This window comes from Monodelphis domestica, chromosome 2 (assembly GCF_027887165.1).
Source record: "Monodelphis domestica isolate mMonDom1 chromosome 2, mMonDom1.pri, whole genome shotgun sequence".
In the NCBI taxonomy this organism is placed as follows: Eukaryota; Metazoa; Chordata; class Mammalia; order Didelphimorphia; family Didelphidae; genus Monodelphis; species Monodelphis domestica.
The window spans coordinates 172,430,691-172,444,350 of NC_077228.1; the positions used below are offsets into that span (position 1 = coordinate 172,430,691).

General features: G+C 46.6%; 1 protein-coding gene across 1 annotated transcript; it reads left to right on the forward strand.

Moving 5' to 3' along the window:
* Nucleotides 1–2,725: 2,725 nt before the first annotated feature.
* UBE2Q1 (ubiquitin conjugating enzyme E2 Q1) lies at nucleotides 2,726–13,438 on the forward strand. Its single transcript, XM_007482117.2, is given in 14 exon segments — nucleotides 2,726–2,981; nucleotides 2,983–3,216; nucleotides 5,658–5,762; nucleotides 6,125–6,229; nucleotides 6,713–6,763; nucleotides 8,125–8,265; nucleotides 8,745–8,829; nucleotides 9,040–9,100; nucleotides 9,318–9,408; nucleotides 9,592–9,650; nucleotides 9,738–9,786; nucleotides 10,069–10,164; nucleotides 12,515–12,581; nucleotides 12,944–13,438. Coding segments are annotated over 14 exon segments (1,308 nt in total). The 5' UTR covers nucleotides 2,726–2,849; the 3' UTR covers nucleotides 12,976–13,438.
* The last annotated feature ends 222 nt before the right edge of the window (nucleotides 13,439–13,660 follow it).

The following is a 13,660-nucleotide window of genomic DNA, read 5'->3' on the forward strand; positions in this document are numbered from 1 at the left end:
ATACATACTAATTCCCTCAAATTTAACCTCCTTTGGCCTGGGGTTGCTACTTTTATTTGTTTGGGTAAATAAGGAGGCATATATTATTTTTCAGATCTTTGTTTATTTATATATGTATAGATTACAGAAGACAGATGATAGAGCATTTATTGAGTTCTTACTGTGTAGTAAGCACCAAAGATACAGATAAAAGCAAACCATACAGTTCCTACCCTCAAGGATCTTGCATTCTACTGGAGGAAGGAAAGGCAGCTAGTCAAGAAAGGAAGAAACAAGGAGAGCCCTGGCATAAGGCAAAAATGTGTCTGTCTAAAATTGAATCTCCAAATTGGGGAGGAGGCCTTAATACTATGGGAGTATCCACTCCTGAATAGTTTGCAGATGGATGCTGACTCAAGCTCTTTGATGGCAGTTATTCAGTTATTTCTCAGCTTTCTCTTCTCCAGGACAGTTATCCCAGCTCTTTTGGCTTTTCTTTCTAGACTCCATTCTTCAGTTTTGTATTAAGAGAAAATGAAGTGAGACCTTTCTTTCAACCATCCCTCCTCCTCATTACCCAAATCTCTATTCTCTACTACTCATCTTTCAGCCAAAGACAGAAGATGAGCAAGGACAAGTGAATAATGATTCAGAGGCACAAGCATTCTGGGCACAAAGGGATGGAAAAGAAGGTTAGTCCCCTTAAACAAAATGTCCAGAGGCAGTGGAGTATTCTATGATGTAGTATAAAGGATGGTGGATCTGAATTCCAAGAACCCTAAGTTTAAATTCTGCCTCTGCCACCTAAAAATAGCTATATGATTCTAAGCAAGTCTCTGAGCTTCATTTTTTTCTCCTCGGTAAACCTGGGGGATGAACTAACAATACCTAATTTACAGAATTATTGTAAAGATTAGATAGTGCACTCAAAGGGTTTTACAAACCTTTAAGTATATAATATTAACTTTTATGATTATCTTACTTTTAACCAGTTTAATTTATGAGTCATAATGTGCCTCTACTGTCTCCTTTTCTCCTATCTTTCCAATTTTTTCCTTAAATTACATTTTACCCTCTAGGTACATTGTTTCTTGAGGGCTGACACTTTCATTTTTGCATCTCCAGCACATAGCACTCTATACACACTGGATGCTTAATGTTTAATTTCATTGGATCTAGCTAGTTGCCCAATTTTACAGATGAGGAAATTGAGGCCAGAGGTGGCTTGCTTAAATACACAGCAAAATAGACCCAGGACTAAACCCCAATTTCCTCATTCCCAGTCCAATTCCAATTTTTCTCTTAAAAATTTTTCCCTCAATTTACAAGCATTTAATTTCTTTCCTCCTGTTCCTAATTCCAATTCACTATCCATTTCACTATGCTGATGGGAAGAAAAGAAAGCACTAATTTGTTAATACTATCTTCCCATTACTTTGTACTTAAAATTGTGATTTTTTTTTTTAACACATGGGTGTGTTTTGTTTCCCTACAGTGAAATTTAAGCTCCTGGAGAGAAGGCACTTTTTTCAAATTTGTGTTTCTGTATCACAGGCACTGAACACTGGGCCTGGCACATAGTGGGTTCTTAATTAGTGCTTGTTGGATTTAGTTGGACTGGCATTAGTATTGGGGGGTAGGGATTTGGGACTGGTGTATTCCTTCCTTTAACAAGCACTGATTACTATGTGCTAGGTACTGTGCAAAGTGCCACGGCCTAGTCTGGGCCGCCAGAGGTGAAACCCTAGGACAATTACTAAACATATCCCACGAAACAGAATGGTCCTTCCCTACTGCTTGGGGGGCCACCAGCTGTCGTTTCAGAGGGCAAGCCATGCGCTTTGTCTTTCGCAATAGCGACACCTAGCGAATGGGTGGTGGTGCTGCCGCCTAGTCGCAGTCCTACTAGAGGACCAGTTTGGCTCTTTAGGACCAGATGGCGTTTACCACTTGACCTCAGGTCAGGGGACGTGATGCGGCTGGATGATTCTTGGGTCTGACGCCTTCCACCTTCTTGCCCATGCCAGGTTGAAGGAAGGTCAGCATCCCTGGCCTTCGCGAGCCACTTAAAAGCACAAGGAGCAATTAGTTCTTGGCAAAGGAACAAGCCCCTTCTCCCCTCTCCCTCCCAAAATAAATACAATAGGGCCTGGAAATGGGGGGAGGAGGAGTTCTAGGACCCGGTGGGAAGAATTATTCAGCTGCAGAGAGGTCGAGGTCCCTACCAGGACCAGGGGCAGGAATGGGGTGAAGAGAGAGGGGGATGGGGACATGGAGGGTGGTACGAAAAGTAAGAAAGCGCCAGCAGCTATTACAGACATCGCCCAGTCTAGCAACTGAGTAGCTCCGGGGCAGGGAAAGGACAAGACTGAAGATGGGGGGAAGGGGAGGGGGGGCAACAGTGGCTCGCGCACACCGCCCCCAGTGAGCACGCGGCAGCTGGGTCACGTGATAGGGGAGCTCGCGTAGCTGGATGGAGTGCGTGGCCCGGGAAAAGCCCCGTCTGGTCACATGCTGGGGGTGGGGTGGCAGGAAAGTAGAGCTAGGAGGAGAAGGTGGTGACTGCTGCAGCGGCGCGGCGGTGGCATCACGTGAGGGGGGCCGGGTGGACAGGCCAAGTCACGTGACGGGGGTGAGCCGAGCGGGGGGCGGGGGAAGAAGGAGCAGAGGAGGCGGGGCGCGCGGCTTCCGGCGGCGGGAGAGGGGGGGGGTGGGGGGGCCTGTCCCGGAGGTGGCGGCGGCGCCATCTTGGCGAAGGGGGGATCAGGAAGTGCGGACCGCGGCGGCGGCGGCGGCGGCGGCGGCTGAGCCCGGAGCCCGGAGCGGAGGCCGGAGGCGCCCGGCCCGCCGGCCCCGGAGCGGAGCGGAGGATGCAGCAGCCGCAGCCGCAGGGGCAGCAGCAGCAGCCGGGGCCGGGGCAGCAGCTGGGGGCGCTGGGGCAGGGGCTGGCGCTGGGGCAGGGGCAGGGGCAGGGGGCGGCGCCGGGGGCCGGGGGCGGCCCGGGGGGGGGGCCCGGGCCCGGGGCCCTGCCTGAGGCGGGAGCTGAAGCTGCTCGAGTCCATCTTCCATCGTGGCCACGAGCGCTTCCGCATTGCCAGCGCCTGCCTGGACGAGCTGAGCTGCGAGTTCCTGCTGGCCGGGGCCGGGGCCGGGGCGGCGGGGGCGGCGCCCGGGCCGCACCTCCCCCCGCGGGGCCCCGCGCCCGGGGAGCCCGTCCGCATCCACTGCAACATCACGGTGAGGACCCCCACAGGGCGGGCCCTATGGGGCCCGCCCCCCCAGCCCCCTCCTTGGGGTCCTCGTCCTCTGGGCCCCCGCCAGGCCCCGCAGCTGCCCCCACGTGGGGTCCCCCTGCTCCTTGTCACAGCCCACACCGTGTATTTCTCGGGAATCCAGGATGGCCTTCTTTCTAGCCTTCCCCAAAGTCCGACCCCACTGTTTCCCCCACCCCTCGGGGCCGCCACCTAAGAACCTAGACTCCTCGAGAAACACTGCAAAAAGACTCCCCCTGCTTCCAATTTCTGGAACTAGCTCTTAACCTCCCCCCAAAGACCCGAGGCACTCCTTGCACGCTTTCGAGACACTCCCCTCTCTCTAAGCAACTCCCTCGGGAACCTTGGCTTGGGTGCTGTAAGGACTCCAATAACAATAATGACAATAACAATAACTGACCTTTTTGTGGCGCTTTAAAGTTGAGCTCAGAGCCCTCAGACAGCAGCACCTCTTTGGACTCTTTACTTTATCCAAGCAAGAGCTTTCAGAAGCCATCAGTTCATTGATCATTCCCTTTTCCCCCTCCCCCTTCCCTCCCCATCCTTGTCTGGTACAACCCCTAGTTATTCTCTTCCTGCCCCTGTTAGTGGGAAATGTGACTTCCTTCACTCCCCAAAGATATTTCTAATCAGGGTGTAGTTGGATTTTCTATCCCATTGGATTATGAACTTCCCTATTCCTCCCCAGTAATTCTACCCTATCTACCATAGTATTGTCCTTGTCTATCCTAGTATTTCAGCCTGGTTATAGAAATCTCATAGTTAACTCTGCTGCCCTAAACATTCAACTTCTTTCTTCAGTGGCCTGCTTCTTGCCTCACCCCCAGGACATGTTTGCTCCCTTCATTCCTAGTCCCTAATTGCTTTGGTAATTTCCCATTCCACATGGTCACTCTACCTTCACATATTTGAGATTACCTTGCCTTCTATTAGTGTTTTGGCACACACACACACACCCCCTTCCCCCTCTAAGGCCAGGGAGGTGAAATCTTTCTTAATTCAGGCAGGGTGCTGGTGGGTACAGCTTAAAGTGAGGTATATAGGTATGTTTGGGAGCATGGAGAGAATGAGATCCAACTTCAGACCAGCTTGGACATTGTCCCCAGCCTGCTCCCAAAGTATATTTTACCTACTAGGCCAAAGTTCTGGGAGGAAAGTTTCTATTTGGACAAGAGAGATTCCCATAAAAAGTCCTGTCTCTTCCATCTTCTGACTTTCCCTTCATTCACACCCCTCTTTACTGAAAACTGGTGTTGGGAAAAACAAGTGGTTTAGTCAGATATAATACTAGCATCTCTCTGACAATCTTCACCTCTAAAATTGAGTCATTTGAATTATTAAAGGGATAGGAATCCCATCAGAAGTGACTGATTTATTCAGTATTGTGTTGCCTAATTGACTATTTCTGGATTAGACCCCAAATTTCTGGGATATAGAATTGCCTTCCTCATTCTTCTTTTCTCTGTTCAATTATATTCTCTCTCTCTCTCTCTCTCTCTCTCTCTCTCTCTCTCTCTCTCTCTCTCTCTCTCTCTCTCTCTCTCTCTCTCTCTCTCTCTCTCTCTCTCTCTCTCTCTCTCTCTCTCTCTCGGGAAAAGAGACCTGGGTTTCCAAACAACCCCTCCCTGGGAAATAGGGAGAACTCCTGTCTATATTCAGAACTGTCTACGTTCACTGTTGTGGTTTAGGAATGCTGGGAATGTCAGTAGCGTAGGTTTTCTTCTCCTAGATTAGTTCTGTAGAGCCCTATGACCTCTTGCTCTCATCCCACGCCTAGATTGTGAGGGAGGTAGGTTAAAAGTGTTACAAAGAAAAGATGGGTAAAACTGGACACTGCTAGACAATATAATCTCTACTCAGTGTTGGAAAGAGGGTTTACCCAAATACCACTTTATTCTTGCCAACCTTCAGCTGAGAGCTGCTGGGAAAAAATAATTTGGCCCTGGTTAAAAATCTTATTTGTTGCAAGTCTTCTTCCCTCAACTAAAACTAAAGTGAACTGTTGCATTTTCTATTCTGTTAGTACTCATGGTCCTATCATTTTGGGCTGTATGGTATTAGGAGGAAAGAGGCCTGGAGTCTTATCCTGTAGACATAGTGGGATCTCTTAGCCTAGACCTCTATATAGGAAATAGGACAGTTTCTGAGGTCTCACTGGAAGTAATTGTGATCCCCTTGCATAATTTTTTAAAACTCATGACCTAGGGTAGAAGAAAGGGGATCTGGTCCCAGGCTGCCATTTGAAAAGGACCCTCCCAAACCCGACTGATTGGGCACTAATCTGCTGAGCCATGCCTTTGTGAAAGACATAGAGGGAGAGGGGGAAGTATAAGCTGGCACCTGGGAATGGGTGGGCAGGCAAAATATGAAGTTTCCATTTTTTACCTCCTTATCCTCTCCCCTTAGGAATCTTATCCTGCGGTGCCCCCAATCTGGTCTGTGGAGTCTGATGACCCTAACTTGGCTGCCGTTCTGGAGAGACTTGTGGATATAAAGAAAGGGAATACTCTGGTGAGGAGGGCAGGGACTTGGGGCCTGAGCCAAGAAGAGAACCTGCAGTCCAGACAGATGAAGGGTGGGAATTATCCTAAATTTAGACAACACTGTAAAATAATTGGCCTGAAGAAGACTAATTAGGGAAGCCACCTTCCCCTAGCTAGAGGGAGAATATATCATCAGCCCTAGCATGGGACTTTCTAACAGAATCACTCCCATGGCCAGGTTTCCAATATGACCCAGGGACCATGTCCCTTGGAGAAATGGATACTACTCAACCTTCATCTTGGGTCTGAGCCCTTGGTTTCTCCCACTGCACCTGGCCAGATTGGGGAGAGGCAAGAGTATCTTATGTCACTGTGGTCTACTATCCCCAGCTGTTGCAGCATCTGAAGAGGATCATCTCTGACTTGTGCAAACTGTACAACCTTCCTCAGCATCCAGATGTTGAGATGCTAGACCAGCCCCTGCCAGCTGAGCAGGTGAGCAACTGAGGGCACTTTTTACCCTGTGGCAAATCTGCAGTACTCCCATTTTTCATGATCTCTCTTAGCCATAAACCTGTCTAAGGTAGAGATTTTAGAAGATGAAACCCCCCCTCCTCTGGGGACGCTCTCCACATTGGGGTTTCCTAGGATTAGGGGAGGACAAAGACCTAGACTTCTTCAGGACTTCATGTGTAGTAGCATCAGTCTGGGGAAGCTAATGTAAATCGATATTCTTTGAAAATTTTGAATTATAATAACTTGTGATGAATGGCAAGTGATGGTCCAAGAGAAATGAACAGGCTGGTAAATTAGTTGTTTTCCCACCTTGTAGACTGATCAAATGTCTAGGCTGCCAGTCTTAGACTTCGAGCCCTGAGAGGCCAGAATGGTAAGAGGAGAGGATGTGTTTAGGGAACTCAATCGTCCTACTCTTGGAACATTGGCTCTGACCTCCATCTTTTTTCCTATGCACTGTAGTGCACACAAGAAGATGTTTCTTCTGAAGATGAAGATGAAGAGATGCCTGAGGTAGGTGACACGTTTGCCCCTTAGAACTAGGGGTTAGGATTGTGATAACAGTATAACTTTGGTAAGTTAAAGATCATCAGTATGGGACAATTCCTATTTATAATGTTCAATGGCAGGGACACAAAGGATAGGATCATTGATTGAGGAGCTTGGAGTCTAATGGAAGAGGCTGGGACATATATGTGAAATAAGTGCAAACACTAAGAAACAGCACAGCAACCAGTGTAAATCTAGTTCCATCTGAGTACAAGAGTATTGATGTGATTGAAGTTGGTTGGAGTAAATCAGGGCAGGTGGTCCTTGGGTGGAATATCAAACCAATATGGAGAAAGTCAGGCTGGACATAAGAGAAGATTGAGCCACTAACTGCTACTTAGAGGGAGATGAGTGTTCCAGGCTCTCTGTCTTTCCCCAGGTACAATATCTTGAATCTCTTAAGTGTTGAGTGATTTTAATAACTCAAGATTCAACTCAAACCTTTTTAAGGCACTATGTTAAGTGCTAAAAATACCACAAAAAAAAAAATGAGACATTGGATAGGCTCTACCTCCTAAGGGTCACCCTGACTGACAGCTGTGAGGATCATATGAAACAATGGCATGCATAGCTCTTAGAGAAACTTTAAGCATAATATAAATATCAGTCATTGTCATTGCATTTTGGTTCAGACCTGTGATTCGGATGAGCAACTAACTCATCTATAACTTCTGTTCTTTTAAGAGCTATCTGAGGCTCTTCTTAGATGAAGTGATTTGCCTTTGGTCATATGGCCAGTATGTATCAAAGTTGGAACTTGAATCTTAAGTCTTGCTGATCCTCTACATGCTAAATCACACTGACTAATAAAATCACAACAAATGATTGTATTGTTATGGAATCTGCTGGGTAGAACGTGGAGAATGGGAGAATCTGAAGCTTTCTCCCTTTTCCTCCAGCCCACCCACCAGCCTGGTAAGAGTTTTCCGAGTAAAATGTTAGCTTGAATGTCAATCTTGGGGAAGCCGAAATCATACAAATAGATAGTGGGAAGGAATGCAAATCCCTTCTTATTGGAGCTCAGGGACAGTTGTAGAATAAAGAGAGGTCAATTAGGGAGAATTAAGGAACTTGGTCTCTGGCTTTTCTTACAATTTTTTCTACCACTCAGGTCTGTCAAATTCTCACTTGGGCTATTATGCTTTATAGAAACTTGGTGATAAGAGAGAGGCAGCTCCTTTGGGAGGGTAAGGGGGCAGGGTGGTATGTTATGAAGACTGGAAGTCTTCACCCATCTCACATCTTCACTATATATAGAGGCTGGGGAGATAGTTAACTACTCCCTTCCCCCACCCCAATTTTTAAAATTTGTTTTTCTCCCTAAGGATACAGAGGACCTAGATCACTATGAAATGAAAGAAGAAGAGCCAGCTGAAGGGAAGAAGTCTGAGGATGATGGCATTGGGAAGGAGAACTTGGCCATATTAGAGAAAATTAAAAAGAACCAGAGGCAAGATTACTTAAATGTACGTGTCCCCTGGGGAAGGGTGGGCAAGGGTGTTGATCAGGGTGTGTTTCTCTCACTGGTATTGTCATCATTGTAGTGCCAGTCTTTAGATGGTCTAGGATGGGACATTGAGTCTTAATTTTTTTTTCTTATTTTAACCTTTACCTTCTGTCTTAGAATTGGTACAGAGTATCTGTTCCAAGGCAAAAAAGCAGTAAGAGCTAGGCAGTGGAGGTTTAAATGACTTGCCCAGGGTCACAAAGCTAGAAGAGTCTAGGAAGAGATGCCAGTTTTTAACCCAGGACCTCCCATCTCTGGGTCTGGCTCTCTATCCACTGAGCCACCTAGCTACCTCTAGGATATTGACTCTTAAAGTGTAATGAGGAGGAAAGAATTAGCACTTAACTCTTCAGGCAGACGCCGAGTAGCCTCTAAAATCTAAAATGTGTTCCCAAATCCTATAATGGTAGGAGGTTCTTCTTGTCCCCTCCTCTGCAGGGCGCAGTGTCTGGCTCGGTGCAGGCCACTGACCGGCTGATGAAGGAGCTCAGGGATATTTACCGATCACAAAGTTTCAAAGGCGGTAAGTCCAGCTTTGGAGAAGGGAACATTGGAACATTGGTTGATCTGGGAAGGAGGAACAGGGAGCAGAGGTTTCAAAGACAAGGATGATAGGCCAGTGTTTTGCCCATAGCACTTTTTTTTTTTTTGGTCTTTTAGCTAGAGGAAGGGAAAGTCTCTTTCCTACTCTACTGGCAACATTCATTTCTTCTCTCTCTCCCCTAATCTCCAGGAAACTATGCAGTCGAACTAGTAAATGATAGCCTGTACGATTGGAATGTCAAACTCCTCAAGTAAGTGAAAAGCTTGGGTTTGGGGAGTTGAGGGGAAAGGTGGCGATTAGTAGAAGCCTCCAGAGCAGCCTTATTGAAATGTCACCAGCAGAGCCCATGGGCTTAGGGAGAGGTGAGGCCAGGACAACAGAATGAAGCTAGATTGGGCATTGGAGAATGGGGTAAGCATTCTGAAGCCCCTGAAGGTGAACAGGAACCTGTCACCTTGCTTTTGTAGGGTTGACCAGGACAGCGCTTTGCACAACGATCTCCAGATCCTCAAAGAGAAAGAAGGAGCTGACTTCATTCTCCTCAACTTTTCTTTTAAAGTAAGGATTTCTTCCTTCATTGACATCCCCCATTTTCCTGGCCAATCTTTGCCTATGTCCCCTATACTGTTCCTTCAGGTGATAGTGTTTGGTACACAGTAGGCCTTTGATTGATAGATGTTTGTTAATTGATAGATTGATTGGCCACTCCCACCATACTGACTGAGTTTCTTGCCTTCCTAGGACAATTTTCCCTTTGACCCGCCATTTGTCAGGGTTGTCTCTCCAGTCCTCTCAGGAGGGTGAGTAGCTGGAAAAACAAGGGATGCCCTATGGAAAGGGGGAGTAGAACCTGTACCATGCACAGTTGACAATTCTTTCCTCTCTAGGTATGTTCTGGGCGGAGGTGCCATCTGCATGGAACTTCTCACCAAACAGGTAAGGTGGTTGTCCCATTTCAGCTAGGTTTGGTTAGAGTTTTTTCCAAATACATCCCCAGGTGGAGTTTATAAGTTTTTCCTGTCCTAGATAGTGAAAATAGCACCCAGTGCCTACCCTTCCTAGGTGGTTTGGGGGTGCTTATTTTGTGGATAAAGTATAGATGCCATTCTAGCAACCACCACTTTCCTGGAGAACTCGCTCTCTTTTTCCTCTTCTTATCCTCAGGATAGAGGAAAGCCCTGTCTTGACCTGTTCTCCCTGTCCCTCTTTTGTACACAGGGCTGGAGCAGTGCCTACTCCATAGAGTCCGTGATCATGCAGATCAGTGCCACCCTGGTGAAAGGGAAAGCACGAGTACAGTTTGGAGCCAACAAAGTAAGGAGCAGGTGGGGGCGGGGTAGGTATGGGGGAGTGTGGAGAGGGGCAGACAGGGAGAAGGGGCATGCTGGCCAGCAGAACAGCCCCTCTGGCCCTGAAGGTAGAAGCCCTCATTGTAGTATTAGTTGGGAGGTGCCTGCCCTCAGTGGACACCTAAGAGCCAATGTGATGGCCTTAGGAACTGAGAAGGAAAAAGAGGTTGAATACTCTTAAAAAATATAGAAAGGAGAGTGCCTTACAGCCAACCACATAGCCATCTGTCCCCATTGCTTAGGACAGCACCTGACACACAGCAAGGGCAAATGCTTATTGATGGCTTGTTCTATGCTTTGGTTTATTGGGTAGGACAGCTAGGAGCTAGATTGGCAGATGCTAACCTTCTCCACTCATTCCCGAGCTCCCAAATCTTTAGAGCTGCTAGAATAAGTCAAATCACTGTGCATCCTGGATCTGCTACTAAATTCAATCTGAACAGGGTCTTTACTTCTGCACAGAATTCTTTTTATTCTCAAAAGTAACTTTTTTATATTCTTTCAGTGTTAGTTTCAGATGTTACTTCTCAAGCTCCTGCTGCCACCCCCAACTCCCTGTTTCTCAGCGGTTCTCTGTGTTCCCTCTTTACTGAGAAAATCAAGGCCATCTTCCCAGATCTCCTTCATCTCTCTTGTTGCTTCAGCCTCACTTAGCATTTTCATGCATCCTCATGTCTTTGGTTTCCAGTCTCTAATCCCCCCTCTATACTTGTAACTTTGATCCCATTGCCTTCTTTTGTAGGAGCTTCCCTGATTCATCATCATGTCTCTTCATCTCTGTTTTCTCTCTGTTAAATGGCTTCTTCCCCACTATCGTTCTTGAAAAAATTTCTCAACCTTTCCATTCCCACAAACCTGTTTTTTCCTTTCATTGCCAAACCCTTCAAAAAAGGTTCCTGCTCTCTTGGCTTCCAGTTCCTTTCCACCCACTCACTTTTCTATCCTTTGCAATCTGTCTTTCAACCTCACTAGACTACAGCCTATTCTTTCAAAGGTTAAAATAATGATCTCTCAAGCCCTGAACCCAGTGGCCTTTCTCAAGATCAGATGAGAGAATGTATTTTAAGCACTTTGCAAACCTTAATGCGTCATAAAATGCCAGGTGCTATTTCTTTAGTTTTCCTCTTCTCCAACTTCTATAGTTTTGACTCTTATTACCCCCATTATCCTGGATGCATTCATGGATTTGGAACTGGAAGGGATATTAGAGGTTATCTAGCCTGATGGCTTCATTTTTCAGAGAGTGGCTTACCCAAGGTCACAGAGGGAGATGAACCAGGTCCTCTAACTCCAGACCCAGTACTCTTTTCACTGCACTCTACTGTCTTGGCTTCTGTTGGCCATCATGCCTTTCCCCCTAAGTGTGACTGTACCCCCAGGCTCTATTTGGGGTCCTCTTCTCACTTCTGTGTAAATAACTCTAGGATCTTTATCATCAGCCTTAATCTCTCACCGGAACTTTAGTCCCTCACTGTCATTTGCCTGCTGAACATTTCCACCTGCATAGTCTGCTGGCATCTTAAACTTGACGTATTCAAAACTAAACTTCTATCCCTTTCTCGACCCCTTTCCCCCCATTCCAAACTCCCAATCCCCCAGCTTTAAGCTCTTCAGTTGCCACATTTGATCAATTCTGCCTCCACAGTAACTCATGCATTCTTTTTCTTCTCTCACACATCTAGCCAGTCTGCTCAAGTCCAGTGTCTCTGTTCTGATTCATACAGCTGTGAAAAGTTTTCCTTAGGGCAGATATGACCATGTTTCTCCCTTGTTAGAAGTCTTAGGGTGCTACATACCTTATCAGTCTCCAAGATGAAATATAAACCCCTCCTAATACATAAGGTCCTCCATAATCCTCCAACCTACCCTTTTGTCGTCTTTCACATTTCTTCTCTTTATCTGCTCATAGTGATAACTAAACTAGATTGTAAGGCCCTTAACTTCTCATTGCCTTAGTTTCCTTATCAGTAAAATAAGGGCCCTTCCAACTCTCAATTCTATGAACCTTAAGACTACTCACCTTTCTTTTGGTTCAGCTCAGGGATCCCCCTCTGTGTAGAACCTTCCTCAATTTCCTTCCTTCCCTTTGCTGTTAGGGTCCTTGCCCTCCTCAGACTCCTCGAGGTGCTTATTTGTGTACAGAACTGTATCCCCTAGTAGAATTGGAAGCTCCTTTGAGGGCAAGAATTTTTCTTGGCATAGAATGTGAGCTTATTAAATGCTTATTGAATTGAAACATAAAGTTGAGAGGGAGAACAAGGCAACAATTGATCCTCATCTTGTTGACTGACTCTCTCTTTTCAACTTTTCTCCAGTCTCAATACAGTCTGACAAGAGCACAGCAGTCCTACAAGTCCCTGGTGCAGATCCATGAAAAAAATGGTAAGACTCAAAGGGTCCAGCCTTGGAAAGGATAGGGCCTCTAAGGCCTTCCCCAGTCCACATAATACTCTCCACTGCTTTCCAAAGGGGAGGGGCAGGAAGTAGCCAGTCTCTCCAACTTACCCCATCCCCCATTCCATCCCCATTCCTTGTCACACAAGCTGAAGGAACACATCTGGTCTCTCCTTTAGCCATTTCAGATAAGAAGCCTTGTTGGTCTCCTTTTTTTATGGTCTCAGGGAAGAAATTGTCTAGCTTTGCCTTTTGTGATCTCAGACCTTCCCATAGGAGGAGTCCGGAGACCTGAAGATGCGAAGTTGGCCTTCAGGGACACTACTGCTGACAGTGTGCTTTGTTTACAGGCTGGTACACACCCCCCAAAGAAGACGGCTAACCCCGGAGTCTCTCCCTCCTCCCTCCCCAGGCACCACTGGACCAATTACCTTGGAATGCTGTATTTGGATCTTACGCTGCCTCTGTGGTTCCCTCCCTCACTCACTCTTTTCCTGGACGTGATAGCTCTGCCTATTGCAGGACAATGATGGCTATTCTAAACGCTAAGGAAAAAACAAACACAGAACTGTTTAAGATATTCAAGACTGACTTACAAACCAACCAACCACCTTGCTGGAACCCTTGCTAGCAGACATTCTTATAAAAGAAACTTTTGAGCCTTCTTATATTGCTGGAAATTCAGCTGTGCTCCTGACTAGAGCAGCCTCCTTACCTATGCTATGGATTTTTAATTTATTTTCTCTTATTTCATGTACACTGCTTTTTTTGGTTACAGTGTATGATGGATGTGTATGGAAAAAAAATGTATCTTTGGGAAAACAATTACAGTTTGTTAATTTGAAGATGCTGGTCTTGACTCTTTCATTGATATTTTTATTCCCACATCCCATCTCCCCCACCCTGTCTGGTCCCCTGAACTATGTGGTGGGGGTGGGATGTGGGAACCAAGGTGCCCACCTTGAGTTTTGGTATAGAAGGTGGCGGCCGCATGCCTCTATCAAGGAGGGGAGGGAGATCGGAAGCTCACCCCAGGTCCATCCTTTGGCTATGATGTCTCCAAAAGG